This window comes from Peromyscus eremicus, chromosome 7 (assembly GCF_949786415.1).
Source record: "Peromyscus eremicus chromosome 7, PerEre_H2_v1, whole genome shotgun sequence".
Classification (NCBI taxonomy): Eukaryota; Metazoa; Chordata; class Mammalia; order Rodentia; family Cricetidae; genus Peromyscus; species Peromyscus eremicus.
In genome coordinates, this window is record NC_081422.1 from 27,082,412 (window position 1) to 27,101,411 (window position 19,000).

At 44.0% G+C, this 19,000-nt stretch overlaps 1 protein-coding gene across 9 annotated transcripts in view; it reads left to right on the forward strand.

Moving 5' to 3' along the window:
• Nfrkb (nuclear factor related to kappaB binding protein) overlaps positions 1 to 13,055 on the forward strand; it is a 35,025-nt gene extending 21,970 nt beyond the window's left edge. For all 9 annotated transcript variants that reach the window (XM_059267565.1, XM_059267569.1, XM_059267568.1 and 6 more), the window contains exons 19-26: positions 466 to 545; positions 691 to 908; positions 1,012 to 1,282; positions 2,127 to 2,339; positions 5,031 to 5,798; positions 10,222 to 10,328; positions 11,534 to 11,669; positions 11,782 to 13,055. In XM_059267565.1, coding sequence (XP_059123548.1) covers positions 466 to 545; positions 691 to 908; positions 1,012 to 1,282; positions 2,127 to 2,339; positions 5,031 to 5,798; positions 10,222 to 10,328; positions 11,534 to 11,669; positions 11,782 to 11,907 — 1,919 coding nt within the window. In that variant the 3' untranslated portion in view covers positions 11,908 to 13,055. The remainder of the gene's footprint in view (positions 1 to 465; positions 546 to 690; positions 909 to 1,011; positions 1,283 to 2,126; positions 2,340 to 5,030; positions 5,799 to 10,221; positions 10,329 to 11,533; positions 11,670 to 11,781) is intronic.
• The last annotated feature ends 5,945 nt before the right edge of the window (positions 13,056 to 19,000 follow it).

Genomic DNA, 19,000 nt, shown 5'->3' on the forward strand with positions numbered 1-19,000 from the left:
CCCTTTTACTAAAAAATGAGCTTCTGACTTAGATTGTATGGGACATCAGCAGGTCATCTTACTCGTCATGGAGATGCCTGCCCAGGCCACACAGGCGCTCTGTCTTAGGTTGGTGACCGCCCCCCAGGCATTACCTGTGAGACAGGATCTTGATGTGTAACCAGGTTGATGTAGAACTTGCTCTTCAGGCAGGCTGGCTTTGAACTTGAGGCTGCCTTTGTCTCCCCAGTTCTGGGCTTACAGTTGTGCATAGTCAAGTCCAGCTTTTTGTTTTGTTTTGTTTGCTTAGAGACAGAGTCTACCCTGTGTAATGGGCTGGCCTTGAATGTACTGCTTTCCTGCCTCAGGCTCCTGAGAAATGGGATTACAACTTTTGCTTGGAGAGGCCTTGGTGTTTAATGAAGACCTTCTCATTAAGCATGCTAAATTGAAATTCCCTAAACTGTGTAACATCCTTGTTTGTAGAACGAATTCACCAAGCTCAAGCAGCAGCAGCTAAAGCCAGAAAAGCTCTTCAGCAAAAACCCAAGCCACCACCCAAGGTGGTAAGTTACCTCCTGAAGGCACTTACTTGGAGGTCTGAGATAAGGCGGGCCACATAGACACTCAACTTTTACCTGACCCAGTGAGTGCATCAGGAACCCTCATGATGCCTGAGGTAGATCCTGTTTTTTTTTTTTTTTTTTCTAGAAGTCCAGTAATAAGGAGAGCTCCATGAAGGGCCTTAGTGGCCCTTCTGAGCAAAGCCAGATGAGCCTCAGTGACTCCAGCATGCCACCTACCCCAGTTACGCCTGTAACCCCCACCACACCAGCATTGCCCACCACCCCCATCTCTCCTCCACCTGTGTCAGCAGTGAACAAGAGTGGCTCTACCACTGTGTCCGAGCCAGCTAAGTCGAGTTCAGGGTAAGCACCCCGTGCTTCATCTCTTGTTCTTTCCTGCCAGAGTCTTTTTGTATGCGTGTACTGAGTGTTTGTGTTTTGGTTTCTTCCCCTTGATTTTTCACAGTGTTCTTCTGGTGTCCTCACCAACAATGCCACAGCTAGGAACGATGCTTTCCCCAGCTTCCATCCAGACTCCACCCAGTTCTCAGGCCACTGCTCGGGTTGTGAGCCACTCCAGCTCAGCCGGACTGCCCCAGGTTCGGGTGGTAGCTCAGCCCAGCCTTCCTGCTGTTTCCCAGCAGTCAGTAGGGCCAGCACAGACACTACCACAGATGCCAGCTGGACCACAGATCCGTGTGCCAGTCACTGCTACACAAACCAAAGTAGTACCCCAGGTAAGTGGATGCTGCATGTCATTGGGATACAGGGACTATGTAGACCTAGAAGTGGGCTAGTTAGTGACTCAAACAGGTAGAGCTTGAGGAAAACCTAGAAGTCATATGTTGTTGGTATTGATGATGAAGCTCTTTGAAATAACTCATTTAATGTTCAAAGCTTCAAGGGAAATGTTCAAAGCTGGAAAAGTACTTTTAGGTACCCTGTTTTGCATGTTGGAAACAAGATCTTCATTCTTATATCAAGACCCTGTAGAAGTGGAATGAAATTTGTGCTTCCAAATTTCCTTTGCCTTAGCTATGCCACTGATCACTTGTTTGACTCTTAGAAAGATTCACATTTTTTGTCTCATTTTCCTCTCCTATATGTAAAATGGAAGAATCACAGTTGTCTTCAGTATATAGAAATGAAATAAGATGTAAAATGTTATGAACATTATACAAATATAAGAAATGCAGTGTGCATTCCAGGGCATAGCTCTGATAGCAATGGTACTTGGAGAATGCTTTCTGGCCGGGTGGAGGCGGTGCACACCTTTGATCCCAGCCAGCACTTGGGAGGCAGAGCCAGGCGGATCTCTGTGAGTTTGAGGCCAGCCTGGTCTACAAAGTGAGATCCAGGACAGGCACCAAAACTACACAGAGAAACCCTGTTCGGAAAAACCATAAATAATTGAGAGGGGGGGGGGGGGAGGGAGGGAGGGAGGGAGAAAGAGAGACAGAGAGAGAGAGAGAAAGAGAGAAAGAGAATGCTTTCTGAGTGGAGTTGTGCAGGGTCCTTGCTTGCCTAGATGGTCCCATTTTGGTGTCTAATTGGATTCTTGACCTCACATTCTTGAACTAGGCAGTTGTGGCAACTGTTCCAGTCAAGGGGCAAGCTGCAGCGGCCTCTGTGCAGCGGCCTGGACCTGGGCAGACAGGACTTACAGTGACAAATCTCCCTGCTGCAGTCAGCCCAGTGAGCAAGCCAGCCATGAGTTCTCCCGGGAACTCTGCTCCAAGTGCCTCCACGACAGCCGTCATCCAGAATGTCACAGGACAGAACATCATCAAGCAGGTATGTGGACCTGACTCTGAGTGTGTCCTAAAGCTAAAGCAAAGGACTGATGGTATGGGATGATCCTGAACAGCTTTGTTGCCTGTGGAGAAGGGTTTGTTGTCTTTGACTCATGGTTTGGAGATTTATCAGGTGAGTGCCCCCCACCCCAAAGGCAGCCTTTCAGTATTTTGTAGCTGAGGTTTGGATTTATGTTGCAGTTTTCCTGGGTTTGTGTAGTTAGCTCCCATGGCATATTTTACAGGGTTTTTAGTTTGTCACTTATAAAGGTGGAATATACATTTGTTCTTTCTTGGCTGTGAATATGCAAGTGTGATCTTTGCACTTAAAAAATTGACACCTAGTACTTCTTGTGTGCTTCATTTCACTGTGTGGTTTATAGACATTAGCCAGTCTGTCATGGCACTGTATGTAGGTATTGTCACACCATTTTGTAGATAAAGAAATAAAGCCACACAATGATAAATAGCATTTGTATTCAATAATTATGTATTGTCTTTGGGGAATTTAGGCATGTGCTAACAGACTGAACTAAGCCCCTTTGTGGAGCTCATATGTCACAGGAGTAGGAGACAAATAACTAGGTCAGTGTCAGATAATAAGACACACTGGTGATTTGGGTAAAGATGGGAAGATGGAATATCATGTGTTATTTTAGCCGTGATGATGGGAAGTGGCTTCTCTGAAGAATGACATTTGAAGGAGATGAATGAAGTTGCTATGCCATGTAGTGGTGACCTGGAGATAAACTACTACATGTGTAGAGCTGGAAGTTGAGGGTCTTACATCAGGAACGCTTTTGAGGAGTGACAAGTAAAACCATTGTGGCTGTAGCTTAGTGTACAAGCAGTGCATTTGGTGCGGTTGACCGTGGTTACGGTATGTTGAGCTTTGATTCTGACTTAAATGTGACGATGGAGCACAGGCAGATTGTGGACTCCTCAGTGACCTAACCTGGTTTGTAGTTAATCCCTCGCTACTGGATGTAGTGCACTTTGAGGAATGAGAATGAAATCAAGACTATGTAGAACAGCTTCAGCAGCCCAGGTGAGAGGTGTGTAAGGTGCTTGTTAGCTGTGGTAAGCAGGGAATATAGCTTGTGTGGTTTGCTGGTAGCTTGAATGTGAGTCTAAAAGAAAGACGTGTTCCTGTGGGCTCTGGATGGAATGGTTAAGTATAGTGGTATCATTTACTGAGGGCATAAAGTTAGAGTGTGGAGAATGTAGGACACACAGACTTAGTGTATTCCAGAAGATTGGACAGCACCTGTATGGGGTATGGTAAAAAGTATGGATGAGACTCACTGTGTATAGCTATTGAATAGATGGGACTGGGACCAGGATCTGCATTGTTAAAGGGAATGTCGGGGGGGGGGGGGAGCAGAAATAAGTAAATATGAGTCATTTAAAAAGGAAGTTTGCTTCTTAAGACAGCATAGAATTTGGACTGGAGTGTTGTGTGCGGGTGAATCATGAAGCAATCAGATTTGATGTTTTTGTTTTGTTTTTGTTCTTTTGGACGGCCAGTATCATTTGCATTTGCTTTCTATGGTAGTGGTTCAGTAGAAGGGCCACCAAGAGGAAGGCTTGAGTAGACCAACGGGTCAAGCTATTACATGTTGGGTACTGTGAAGCTGGTAGTGATGAACCCAGGGAGTCTGACTCCAGAGCCCCTTCTCGGAGCTAGTGCACCACACTATTGCTTAAAACAGGTGGGATAACTGTAAATAGATGGATTTGAGATACCAGAGGGTGGTGTGCGGATGGGGACAATCAGGTGTGCTGATAGTACTTGCTACATAGTGATGTAATGTTTTGTTGTTGTTTTTGTTTTGTTTTATTTATTTATTTATTTATTTTTTCGAGACAGGGTTTCTCTGTGTAGTTTTGTTGCCTGTGCTGGATCTCACTGTGTAGACCAGCCTGGCCTCGAACTCGTAGAAATCCACCTGGCTCTGCCTCCCGAGTGCTGGGATTAAAGGTGTGCGCTGCCACTACCTGGCAATGAATAATGTTTTTAGCTCAAAAAAAAAAAAAAAAAAAAAAAAATCCTGTGTTCCAGGCCTTTAATCCTAGCATTAGGGAGGCTGGTGAATCTCTCTGAGTTCAAGGCCAGCCTGGTCTACAGAGCAAGTTCCAGGACAGCTGGGGCTACACAGGAAACCCTGTCTCAAAAAACTGGAAAAAACAAACAAACAACAAAACAAAAACAAAACAAAACAACAAAACCCCCAAATCCTTTGCTAAGTAAGTTACACATACACACACGTATTCAACAAAATGATGTATCTTGGTTCACTTTAAAATATTCCAGTTCTTGTGGGGTGGGGCTGGTAGGTGTAGCTCAGTGGTGAGGCCTTGGATTTACTTTCTAGCACCCTTTGTAAAGGTATGCCTCACTCTGAGCTTACCCGTACTGCTGGCAACTCTGCCAGAACTCCAGCTCAGTCTCTCTCATTCCTTCCTAAAGCCAGGAAAGGATAGATAAGATTGACAAAGTAATTATATTTGAAGCTGGGTAAAGGGTATATGGTTTGTTACATTCTTCTTTACTTTTGTTTGTGTTTACCATTTTTCAAAATAAAAAGTTCAAGATACATGAAGTATATGCCTATGAGTGGAGGTTTGCCTAATCTGTGACACCAGCTTAGCACTGTGAATCTTTTCATTGGTACTGTATTTCCCCATCCAGGTGTCAATCACTGGGCAGCTTGGTGTGAAGCCCCAGACAGGCAACAGCATTCCACTCACAGCCACTAACTTCCGTATCCAGGGTAAGGATGTACTGCGCCTGCCACCCTCTTCCATCACCACAGATGCCAAGGGCCAGACTGTTTTGAGGATCACTCCGGATATGATGGCCACATTGGCCAAGTCTCAGGTTACCACAGTCAAGTTGACTCAGGACCTCTTTGGGACGGGAAGTGGTACTGCAGGCAAAGGCATATCGGCTACCTTACATGTTACTTCCAACCCTGTCCACGCAGCTGACAGCCCTGCCAAGGCTCCTTCAGCCAGTATTGCTTCATCCGCTCCAGCAGGTACTACCGTGGTCAAAGTAACTCCTGATCTCAAGCCAGCAGAAACCTCGAATTCAGCTTTTCGCTTGATGCCAGCTCTTGGTGTGAGTGTGGCAGATCAGAAGGGAAAGAACACAGTGGCCTCTTCAGAAGCAAAACCTGCTGCCACAATCCGCATTGTGCAGGGTCTAGGAGTGATGCCTCCTAAAGCAGGCCAGACCATTACTGTTGCAGCACATGCAAAGCAAGGAGCCTCTGTTGCTGGTGGGTCTGGAACTGTCCATTCTTCAACGGTGTCCTTGCCCAGTATAAATGCCACTGTGTCTAAGACTGTGGCTGTGGCTTCTGGGGCAACAAGCACCCCCATCAGCATCGGGACTGGAGCCCCCACTGTGCGACAGGTCCCTGTTAACACTACAGTTGTGTCCACATCCCAATCTGTGAGTAACGTTGATGGTAAAGATTTTAGCCCTCTGCTCAGGAAACTATTTTCTGGAAGGAAATGGGTGTTTTAATTAGGGTTTCTGTTGCTCTGTTTAAAAGCAAATTGGGGAGGAAAGGGTTTATTCAGCTTACACTTCTACATTGCTGTTTATCATTGAAGGAAGCCAGGACAGGAACTCAAAGCAGGTCAGGAACCTGGAGACAGGAGCTGTTGCAGAGGCCATGGAGGAGTGCTGTTTACTGGCTTGCTCTTCATGACTTGCTCAGCCTGCTTTCTTATAGAACCTGGGACCACCAGCCTAGGGATGGCATCGCCCAAAATGGGTTGGGCCCTCCCCCATCAATAATTAATTAAGAAGGGGCTAGAGAGATGGCTCAGAGGTTAAGAGCACTGACTGCTCTTCCAGAGGTCCTGAGTTCAATTCCCAGCAACCACATGGTGGCTCACAACCATCTGTAATGAGATCTGGTGCCCTCTTCTGGCCTGCAGGGATACATGCAGACAGAACATTGTATACATAATAAATAAATCTTTAAAAAGAAAAAAAAATACTTAAAAAAAAAATAATTAAGAAAATGTCCTACAGCTGGATCTTTGGAGGCATTTCTTTCAATTAAGGTTCCCTCCTTTTGGATGACCCCAGCTTGTATCAAGTTATCATAAAACTAACTAGCCAGAACACAGGATTTTGCTGCATAGCCCAGGCTGGCTTAGAATTTGTTAGGTGCCTAAGCTGGTCCTGACTCTGGCTCCTCATTTGTCAATCTTCCTCTCTCAGTCCCGCAACTGTTGGGATCACAGGTGTGTACTGCCCAAGGCCTGCCTGGGAAGGTTCTTCAGGTTCAACCCCTGTCCCTTAGGAGACTGACAACTAGGAAACTTGTCTGTTCATATCACTCCATTTGACATATAGATTTGGGTTGTTTGCTTTTGGAATACAGTTCAGAAAAGTATAGCATGTGTGTGTGTGCCCTTAAAACATAAAGAATAATACCAGAAGTATAGGGTAAAATACAAAATTTTCTTTACCTTCTGCTGTTCTGTCTTTATAAGGGCTAATGAATAATGTATTTCTCCTTCCAGCCCTTTTCCTGAACACTCTTTGTATATACACCTAGTTAAGACTGTCTTGGGGACCATTATCGGCCATACTCAGATATTGACCATGTCCTTTTCAGTGATGTAGTAATACATAGGAGAGCTTCTGTTGAGGGGTCTGTTTTCACTGCCGCCAGTGCCCACAGCAGTGCTCTAGTGCAAGTATTTTTTCAGTCTCAAAGATACACATAGTGAAAGTTTTGACATGCTAATTGTGCTCCCCAAAAGACTATCGGCTGCATATTGTTATGTGCATAGAAAATATTTTCTTCAGTTTGGAGCTGGGAATGTAGCTCAGTGGTAGAATAGTTGCTTAGCAGGCTCAAGGCTCTGGTTTTTAGCTTCAGTAACTGCAGGGAAAAATGTTTTTTATATTGATTTTTTTATTTTATATTCACTGATGTTTTGCCAGCATGTGTCTGTGTGAGGGTGTCAAGCTCTGGAACTGAAATTATGGACACGTGTGAACCACCATGTGGGTGCCGGGAATTGAACCCAGGTCCTCTGGAAGAGCAACCAGTGCTCTTAACCGCTGAGCCATCTCTCCGGCCCCTTTCCTTCAGTAGTGTCTGGGGTTTTGGTTTTGTTCATTTCTTTCTTGGTGGTTTTGCTATATCCCTGACTGGCATGGAACACTCTATGTAGACAAGACCCCCTTAGCTTTCTGGGTGCTAGGATTGTCACCAAGCCTGCTTTGGTCTGTCATCTTTTTTGTTGCTTTGTTTTTCGAGATAGGGTTTCACTTTGTAGCCCTGGGTGTCCTAGAACTCACTCTGTAAACCAGCCTGGCCTCAAACTCACAGAGATCCACCTGCCTCTGCCTCCCCAGTGCTGGGATTAAAGGCATGTGCACCACCACCGCTTGGTCGGTCTGTCACCTTTTAACTAAGTATTTAATTTTCTCTGATTACTTCTACCAGTGTTTTCTTTAATGGTTTCAAGGTTTTGTACCTGTGCCTTCTTTATCAGGGTGAAAAATAATAACCTTTATTTTCACAAAATTTTAAGTGTAGGAAAAAAATATAGCTTGTTAGTCATTTGAAATCATGATGCGAAGCTCAGAGTGTAGGTCACTGAGGTATTTTTTGCATTTTTCAGAAAATAGCTATGTACAGATCCACATAAAGGCCCTACCTATCTCCTGCTATCCTGCTGCCTGATGCCATCTTGTAGTGCTCTTTAATGGCTAACAGTATTGACCTGCTACTTTGTATCAGAGTTTCTGACTCACAAATAACTTGCTCATAGGAAATGTCCTTTGTCATCCCCTCTTCCCTTTTTGAAGCATTCTATTACCACTTCTCTTGTATTTTTAAAAGCAAGTAAGATTTACACATTGTTATAAATTATCCAGCAAGTGTGGCTCAGTGCTAGAGTACCTACTTAGCATGTGGGAGGCTTTAGGTTTCATCCCCAATACTGGGGGAGGGTTAGTTTTATCACTAACCAAGTGTCAGAAACTAGGCACCTAAGAGTGGGTGCTATAGTGACTGTTTTCTTCCCTCTAGTGCGGTGGGATGTTTGACCTCTGCATTCCCACATGGACACATTCTCTCTCTCTTTTCTTTCTCTTCTTGGGCCTTACTAACTTTGGAGTTAGATTTTTTTCACTTGGCTGATTTTATTATTAGTGTCCCCTAACTAACCTCTCTTATCTATGGAGAAGTGTGACTTGTTCTTATCAGATTGTCCTGCTGCTCACCCCTGTGAGCCTGCATCCCACCCCTGTGAGCCTGCATCCCTCTGGGGTGCTGTCCATTTTCTCTTTAACTCTAGAGGTTCTCTGTCCTTCCTTACCATATAGTTGCTGAGTGTCCAGCACTATACCATGTGTTATGGATACCCAGACAAATAGGATTCACCAATCCAAGAGGCTTAGAATCTGGGACTGCTAAGTGAACACACACTTTGTGGTTCAGGCAAGGGGTGTTTGTTTCCATGGTAGATGTAAATTATGAAAAGTCACATAAAGAAGGAGTGGGTAATTTCAGTTGACTTATTTCTCATAAATTGAGCTAATACTTTCTATAGGAAATGTAACTGGTTAAAGAGTTTGCACTGGTGCTTCTACCAAATGTTTATGAAAGAAATAATGTAACAATAGTCTCAATTTTCTTCTAAAAGTAGAAGCCCTGGATTTATTTATCTGTGAGGTCTGCATCATCATTACACCAGAACCAGATGCAGACATTGCAGTAAAGCAAAGCTGTAGACCAACAGCTTTCATGACTCTAGATAGAGAAGGTCATGCAAATCCAGCAGTATATAAAGAATCATACCCAGGAGCTGGAGAGATGGCTCGCGTTAAGAGCATTTGTTTTTGCAGAGGACCCAGCATCCATACAGTGGCTCTTAACGATTCATAACTCAAATTCCAAGGGGTTCAGTGTCCTCTCTGGCTTCCACTAGCATGAGGCACACATGTACTACACATACATACACATTGGTAAAACACATAAAATTAATAAAAAGCTTTTTTAAAGACTTGTACTCTTAGTCAGATTTTATGTTGCTCTGACAAAATACCTGTTGTAAATGAGGCAGAGATTAACTCAGGGTCATAGTCTCAGAGGTCTCCGCCCCAGTCTAGCTGTGTTGATTCCGGGCCAGTGGTGAGGCAGAAATTCATCGTGGTGGGGGCCTGTCTCAGAGGCTGCTCACCTCACGAGAAGAAGCGTCAGTGAAGCAGGCGCCAGGGAGTCAGTCAGGCGTAACCTCAAAAGCACACTCCTGATTTCCTCCAGTGAGGCTCACCTCTTAAAAGTTTTTGCAATCTTCTAAATTAGTCATTATATGCGCCTGTGGGTGACATTTCATATTTAAACTATAATATTGCCCCCCTTGTCCCCAAATGCTCCTAGTTATACACACAACACAAAATGCAGTTTCTGGCATTGTTCAGAAGTTCCAGTCTGTTAGCTGAGTGGGTGGTGCATTCCTGTAATCCTAGCACTAGAGAAGCTGAGGCAGGAAGACTGAATTGAGGGACAGCCTGAGCTATATAGAGAGACCCAGTCTGAAGTCCCATTTCCCCCAACTCCCAAGTCCAAAGTCTTCTGAGACTTAAGGCAGACTTGGAGCTTGAGCCCCTTGTGACAAACAGACAGTTGCTGTTCTTTAGGTAGTGGAACAAGTGACATGACATGTAACTTAACATGTGAGCAAGTTTCCTGGAGTTACCTGGGTTCTGCCTGCAGTAATATTGGAACCCTTGGGGGAGTGGGGATTGGAGGTGTCTGTGCTGCTCTGGCTTCTTATAGGCACTACCTGGTTTGCTGTATCTCTTTCTAGGTCACAAAAGCTCATTGTTTTCTTTGTAGGGGAAGCTGCCTACAAGGATCACAGTTCCTCTGTCTGTGATTAGCCAGCCAATGAAGGGCAAGAGCGTGGTCACAGCCCCCATCATCAAAGGCAACCTTGGGGCCAAGTGAGTGCTGTTGTGGAAGAGCAAATGCAGTTGTTGCAGAATGGGAAGATGGTTGGCGCCTGACATTTTCATCAGTAATACACATCGAATCCCCAGTACTATTTTTGAGTGCAATGATTAAGGCATAAAAGAGAGCCATTCTGTGCCCAGCTTATATTGTAGATCGGGGAGAGGAATACAGCAGGAGTAATAAAACTGTAATATATTGAGTGGTAGGCAATGAGGAAGATGCAGAGTGTTGGGTAGGACGGCTGGAGGAAGTTGGGATGGCTGGAGGAAGTTGGAGGATCAAAGGATCCTCCTTTGATATTTGAGCCTGAGCTTAAGACAGCTTGGTGAATGCTGGTTTCTTCTGGCCCTGATGTAAACAGAGATAAAAGGCCGATGCAGTCATTCTGGCATTCTTAGTCATGATGAAGCTGTTCGGGCCTATGGGGATGGCCTTTTTCTTTCCTAAGAGACAGAGTTTACTTGGCTGCTGAGGTGTGGGAGTCTGCTGGAGTCCAGCTCTGCCCTGCTCCCACCTATCTTAGGAGAGAGGAATGAAGAAATATTAGGTAGACAGATATGATGGTAAGAAAGACAGAGACACAGGATAGCTTCGGGAGGGCCCTGGGTCAATACCCAGTCACCCAGTCCTTTATTCAAAAGGGCTTTTTATAATATGACAAGGGGAGAGGCAAAAGCCCCCACCTTTACAAGATCAGAGCACACCATACAGCCAAGTGTAGACCTTTCAAACACCTGATAACCATGCCCATGGCCAAATCATCCTATTACTCAGCCCTGCTGGGTAAAGCAAGCCCAGATTCTCTGACCCTGAGTGAGGTCTCGCTAGATGGCCTCTGTGGGCCTCTACACTGAGGCTGGCTCACACCTGTACTCTCTGTAGTGCTCTCAGTGCTGGTTCCCATGTGTCCAACTGAGAGTTTCTTGCCAGGGACACATGCTTCCTGGCAGTGCCTGCCTCTTCCGGGGCAGAGTACAGAGTTTAGGCCATGTTGTCCACTACTCTGGAGGCTCCTGCCATGCAAAGTATAGAAATTTAGAAGAAAGGTAGCCCTAGTATGAGATTCCATTTGAATCCAGAGTGCTGAGGTTTTTGCTGGGCATCAGGCCTCTCTTTATTGCCCTTCATTTAGTATGTGACTTCATTCTGAGCCAGAGCGATGTGGTCATGCCTTACTTCTGTTTCCCTTCCTCAGTCTCAGCGGGCTGGGTCGCAACATCATCCTCACAACCATGCCAGCAGGTACTAAGCTCATTGCTGGCAATAAGCCGGTGAGTTTCCTCACTGCCCAGCAGTTGCAGCAGCTTCAGCAACAAGGTCAGGCCACACAGGTAAGGCTCATGCAGACTGTTGACCATCTCAGGCTTGTCTGTTCCCTTCGCTTTTCTTAATTGATGAGCCTTCTTGCAGTTCCCTGATGAGACCTCCTCTCTTTGTAAGCAGGTGCGCATCCAGACTCTTCCCGCATCCCATCTCCAGCAGGGCACAGCTTCTGGCTCCTCCAAAGCAGTCTCCACTGTTGTTGTGACCACTGCTCCATCTCCTAAACAAGCGCCTGAACAACAGTGACCGAGAACAGAGGCAGCTTGAGGAGACCAGGCCTCGTGCATCTCGGCTGACAGAAAGGAGTAGGGAGGTTGCTTCATTCCTCTGAGCTCTCCTGCTTGAGGCAGGGTGGTGGAGGGTGATGGCAACTGTGGCCTAGATTCTGCAGCCACACTCCAGAATGAAGCCCTGACAAGGTTCCATTTTAGGGTTTCAGGACTGCCCTGTCTAGTCCAGAAGGAGAGAACATCAGAGTCATGGGAGGTGACAGTCACACAGGCCGGAGTTACCTCCCGAGTGTTGGATGCCCAGGGAGCAGGCCTGCCAGTTGGTGAGAGGGCCAGCAGTGAATAAGCCTCATTCTGTGTGAGGATTTTACTTTTTAGTTTTTGATCCTCTTGGTGACTTGTCCAGATGTGAGTTTTGTGTCCAGAAAATTTTGTGTAACTTATTTTTTTAAAGAACTTACTGTGCATCTTTTATCAAATAGAAGCCTGGGCTTTAGTGCCCCTAAACTGATCCCTTACTCCTTTTGCCGGAATGAGAGCATAACAAGACTCTGACCAGGTTGGTGGCTTACTTGATAATGAGGAGTTACATAGTAGGGAAACGTAGGCCATGAGGTCAAGGGAGACTAGTTTGGCACCACTTACTACAGAGGAGTGTTGGGGTCTTGGGTGTCCCTGTGTCTTCATTTGTGGGCATTGTCCTTGACAAGCCCGTTCACATGGAAGTTGAGAGCTGTCGGACAGGGGTAGGGATGCTGGCCGAGATGCTGCTCTCACAGTGCACTTGCTCACAGCCAGAGGTTGCACATTCTGTCTGCTGTACAACAGCAGTTGCAAACCAGACCTTTGAAGCCGGTCGCTTGACTGGAAAACAGAAGAAATGGTGGAGGTGGGGACAGCGCTAGGCACTACCTGGCAGTGCCTGCTTCAGGAGAAGTCAGTCGGAGTTTGCCATTTTTATTCCTGGTCATTTCACACTTCTCAGTCACCACCAGCCACAGACAGCTCAATGGGATACTTTTTAAAGTCCTACGTACTTAGTGTACTGGTCACATCTTACATGTCCTGCTGTGGTGCAGGGGCAGGTGGGAAAGCCTTTCTGTAGGGACAGGGCTTCCCTGTCTCTTTGTGAAAGTATCCAAATTATTAAAAATGTATCTTTCATCTCTGCGCCTTTAATTGTTTTCTTTTATGCAGAATTAGAGCTAGGGCCACAAAGACTAGAAATGGCCTGGGTTAAGTGGTAGTTAGGTTGAAACTGGGTTACTTAGCAAGCTGCTGAGAAACAGAAAAGGATTACAGTGGTTTGCGCTGCAGAGTGGCTTTACAGGTGCACTTGATTCTTACAGCAGTTTGGTCCATTAGAGTTGTCAGCCCTCGTTAACAGTGAGGAGATACAAATCTGAGAGAAAACGAAGAAGAGCACTTGGTCTTGGAATCCCGAGGCAGGTCCCAGTGCTGGAGCTGTAACTTAGTGGGGAGAGAGCACCAGCGAGCATACTAGAGGCCCAGGTTGGATCCCCAGCACTCCTGAGTGGGATGGTAGAGTCACATAAGCCTGTAACATAATCTCTTCTCTAGAGTAGAAGCTGGAGGATTAGAACTTCAGACTCATGCTTGGCTCACTTCAGCTGGCTAGAGGCCCACCTGGGTGCTACATTAGAAAAGTTAAGTCCTCCCTCTCGGATCCCCTGTGTGCTGTACTCTTAAGGAAGACTCACTGGGATGTTTAGAGTAATTAGAGTTTGATGGGAAGCCTGTCTCTCAAACCACAGGAGACAGGATGAAATGAAATCACAGTCTCGGTAGGTGCCTAGAGGACTGGCATGGGAATTGACTGAAATGATGACAAGTGAGAGGACTATAGGGAGGGGAATAAAAATTACCCGTGTGTTTTATATTTTTGGATATCATGTTTCAAACAGAAAATGATGTGATAGTTTCTAGACAACAAAAGATAGTAGGAGATATTGTCTCTCAGATATTTACTGTTGGCTAAAACCTCTTCTGATTTTACGTAGCAAATTCCATAAAAGTAACTCTTGCATTTAGCGTCAGATCTATTCCAAACTTTTATACACTGAAGTTACCTGATTGCCCATCTGATTAGTACATGTAGATATATTGGATATGTATATCCCAGAGAGCATAGATTTAAAGTTCAGGCTTATTTCATGATGCCAGTTTATAGGGTTGACTCCCTAGAGAGTCTAGTTTTGGTACTTCCTAATGTGTTGTTAGAATAGTATAGATAAGAGACCTCCTACTGGAGTTGGCTACAGCAAGAGAGGTAATTAGAATTAGTACCTAACTGGGCAGTGGTGGCGCTCACCTTTAATCCTAGCATTAGGGAGGCAGAGCCAGGTGGATCTCTGTGAGTTTGAGGCCAGACTGGTCTATAGAGCTAGATCCAGGACAGGCACCAAAACTATAGAGAAACCCTTTCTCAAAAAAACAAACAAAAAACAACAACAACAAAAAAGAATTAGTGCCTAGTAGTACAATTGAGGAATTAGATCAGAAGAATAATGATACTGTAATTAATAGCTCTCCAGTTAGGTTAATTGAGGGTGGTAAGGCTAGGTTTGCTAGACTAGCTAGGATTCATCAGATGGTTATTAGTGGGAATACTGTTTTTAAACTTCGGGTTGTGATTATAGTTCAACTGTGGATTTGTTTATAATTAGTGTTTGCTAAACAGTAAGGATGAGGTGAGTCCATGGGCAATTATTAGTGTGGTTGCCCCTATAAAGTTTCATGGGGTTTGAATCAATGGCTGCAATTACTAATGCTATATGGCTCACTGAGGAGTAAAGTGATTAAGGATTTTAACTCTGTCATAGGCAGATAGAGCTGGTTATGACTATTCCTCATAATGAGGGTAGGATAAATGGGTAGGCTATGGTTTTGGTTATAGGGTCTAGGATTACAGAAATTCGTATTATACCATAGCCTCCTAGTTTTAGTAGAATAGCTGCTAAAACTATCGATCCAGCAATTGGGGCCTCTACATGTGCTTTAGGAAGTCATAAGTGGACTCCATATAGTGGTATTTTAATGAGAAATGCTATTATACTGGCAAGTCATAAAATATCAGATCGTGTGTGGCTGAGTAAGGTAAAGTTAAGGGGAGGAGAAGAGAGTTTAATATTCCTGTTGAGTTTTGAATGAAGATAAGGGCAGTGAGGAACGGGCTGAGTCCAGCTAGTGTGTGAAATGAAGTCCAGCGTTTCGTCATTCTGTTTGATTACCTCATTGGGTAAGTGTTGGGATTAGGGTAGCTTCAAATAAGATATATAATTAATTCGTTTGCAAGAGAATGTTATAATTAGTAAAATTTGTAGAGATACCAGTATGGAAATATAAGTTTCTTTATTTAGTTCTGTTTCCTTTTTCGTGTGGTTTTGGCTGGCCAGGAGTATTAGAGGTAGAAGCCATGTTTTGAGAATAACTAGTGGGGAAGACAGTGAATCAATGGAAAATAGTAATGAAAATTTTAGGTAATTTATATCGCTTCATCATAGGAAGATTATGGAGAGTAAGCTGACTAGGAAGCTATGAGAGAGGTCACATTAATTCATACATTTTTATTGCTTGAGAGTCAAATGAGAGAAGTAATAGGGAAGGGAGAATAATTTTTAACATTGTAATAGGTTCAGATTTTGTACATAGTCTGTGCTGTATGTATTTGATCCTTTGACTAATAGGGTTAGTCCTACAGCCACTTCACATGCTGCAGAAACTAGAATAGTAATAGGAATTGAGTACATTATTATTGAGTGCGAGTTAAGGGGTGTAATTGTGGCTATAATGAATAGTGCAAGTATTTTGCCCTCTAGGCATAGGAGTGTAGATACTAGTTGGGATCAAAATATAACTGTCCCTTGGAGAGAGAAAATGAATGCCAGTGTAATATTAACAGCCACAGATGTCATCTTGGTAATTATGATAGATAACTATAATCTAATGAGTCAAAATCATTTAGTTAAACTAATTACCAATTCTATTCAGTTCATTCTAGGCCTTTTTGTCGTCATTCATAAGTGCCAGTATTTTAACGTGTGTGCTTTCTTCACATGTAGACCTCAAGGGGTTCCAGGTAGGCAGTGGGGCAGCTATGGTGGATGTTTTGCAGGGAATAGCTCTTACAATACAGTGGCATCATTGATCCTCAGCTTCTGGTGGACAGACTGGTAAAATTACTCAGTCCATGTATCCAAGACAGGATTTAGTGAAAAGCATTCTGATTGACTTGTACTTTAAGATACCTGTGTGTATCTGTGTTTTTGTGAGTATGTGTCATGTATGTGCAGGGGCTGGTGGAAGTCAGAAGTCATTCAGATGTGGGAGCTGGGAACTGAGCTCTGGTCATCTGGAAGAACAGGAGGTGCTCTCCAGCCCCGTGGCTTGTACTTTACACTGTTTAAGAATATTTTGCCAGGGCTGATCTTTCAATAAAGGTACCCCAAACCACTGGTTAGAGATACTGAGGGAGACCAGCTCCCTCTTTTTCCCCCCAGGGTACTCTTGAGGAGGGAGAAGTGAGAAGTATGTAGATAGAAATATAGAGAAGAGAGACAGTTAGAAACACATCTGTCTTAAGTCATCCCCTTCAGCCAGGCAACCCTTAACCTGTCTTGAAGATACACTTTATATCAAGTGCCCTCTGGCTTAGGTTGGGAAGCTGGAAAGAAGAATGTTGTTCATCCCTGACTCTCAGCCTCTGGTAGGAGTGGGTACTGAGCTTAACTTAGCTCTGGCCCAAGTTCCTATTGAGCTTACAACCATAGCTGCCACACCTCCTAGTACAGGAGTAGAAGATGATAAAGATGGCATTTCTTTTTTGGAATGGGTCTTGAGATGGCTATAACAGTGCAAGGCCCTTTTTAAATCAATAAACTCTTGATGCAAACCACATCATATAAATTACATCAAACGTAAATATTCCTTTAGCTTTTAACAAAACTGGTTCATTAGCATCAACAATTCTAGTATAAACATTACATATTTACAACTAGCATGACTATACATATTTACAACTAGTATGACTATTTACTATATGTATTTACACTTCTTACAAACTTACATCACTATACATATTTACAACTCTTTTGTTTGTTTGTTTATATTTGGGGGGACAGTTTCAAGACAGGGTTTCTCTGTGTAGTTTTGGTGCCTGTCCTGGATCTCACTCTGTAGACCAGTCTGGCCTCGAACTCACAGAGATCCTCCTGGCTCTGCCTCCTGAGTGCTGGAATTAAATACATGCGCTACCACCGCCTGGCATATTTACAACTCTTTACAAGCATACTTATTTATACTTATTACAAACATATTCAAGAGCAAACAATATATACGTTTCCCAGACTGCCTTTTGAACTACATTTCCCAGATTGCCTTTCAGGTATGCCACACTTCTCATTTCTGTTTACACAGTCTGTGTGGTGTATGTTCATACTGAAATCAAGATTCTGCTTTTTTTTTTTTTTTTTTTTTTTTAATCAAGGGAGGTTTTTGTTTTCCCTAAGCTCACATTAGGACAGGTGTACTTTCCTAAACGTACCTTTCACCTGACCCTGTCCCCAAGCAGATTGCTCTGTCTGCCTGCACACCCTCAGACAGCACTTATTGCCAGAGGCAAAAAACCTTCAGGTCTTCACTCCCTCTCCTCACCAGGTCAGTGAGGGAAAACAAAAACACTTGAAACTAAGCTTTTTCAGAAAGGTCTTTTCCCTGCTAGAAAAGAGAGCTTTTCTCCCAGATAGTTCTTGGTTTTGTCATAGCTTATCTCCTTCCCCAGCTACAACGCCCCTGATGCCACCACCGCAGCTCGGCTTTACTGATTCCTCCGCCTGCACTTTCCTGAGCGTCTATGGCTAGGTTCTAGCTGCAGAGGGATTTCTGGCTAGGGTCTGAAGTATCTGCTGTTTTTCTAATATTAGCTTGAAAGAGACAATGCTAACAGAGAATTTTCCATGCTAGAGCAAACCACGGGTGATTTTTCCATAGATGCCATTAACGGGTGAATCTAATTTTGTCTTTACAGAAAGAGAAAATCTGAGAAGCAAAGACCTGAAAGGCTTTTTAGTTTTTTAAAAGAGAGATTAAGTATTTCCCAAGAAAGCTTTGAGTTTTTGAGAGAGAAAGACTACCAAGTTTTCTCAAGACTTCTGTTCTCTAAACTTTTGACGTCATGGTCAAGAGGAAACTAATTCTGATGGTACGGTGTTTCTATACCATGGCAGTGTCAGCAGAGTGAAAATTTTATTTCATCTACATTCACCTCAGGGCAAATTTCTTTCCTCTGCTATTTGGGACTTAAAACTGTCCACAGGCCAAAAGCTTCCATAGGAATCTTTTTTCTGTCCATTTTTTCTCCTCTTCAATAGATTTTTCTGATGCTCCCCAGGATTTTGCGTTCATAGCTCCATAGTTGGAAAATCAAGGACATAGTTCTTCCATCTTGTTGCTTATCTTATTTTCTTACCCAGTATTCTTAATCTACCTTTCTCTAAATTTTTTCTTTTACACTATATTCTTAAATTCTACCTTACTTTTTTTCCTTAATTTTTATAGATAGAATTTTAAGAGAGAGAGAAAAAAAAAAAGAAAAACATTGATAGAGAGAAATATACGCTGCAGCCTCACTTGGGCATCTTTCAGCCCCTTTCACTCCTGAAAATAGATTACCCCTGCTTTAATTTCCATAACCGGACATGCCCTAACTTCCCACGGGGCCCTCTAACCCTCCTTTCACCAAGTCCCTGGTCCCTGTTCAGGCACCATTTGAGTGAAACCATCTCCCTCTTTTTCCCCCAGGGTACTCTTGAGGAGGGAGAAGTGAGAAGTCTGTAGATAGAAATTTAGAGAGAGACAGAAACACAGGATAGCTTCAGGAGGGCCTGGGTCAAAACCCACCAGCCCCTTCTGTCTCTTCTAAAGGGCTTTTAAAGGAATGCCAAGTGGTGGAGCAAAAGACCTCCCCTCAGCACAGCCAAGTGCAAACCATCCCAGACACCTGGTAACCATGCATGTGGTCAAGCCATCCCCTAATGCAGCCCTGCTGTGTCAAGCAAGCTCAGATCTCACCAGGAACCTTTTATGGGCTA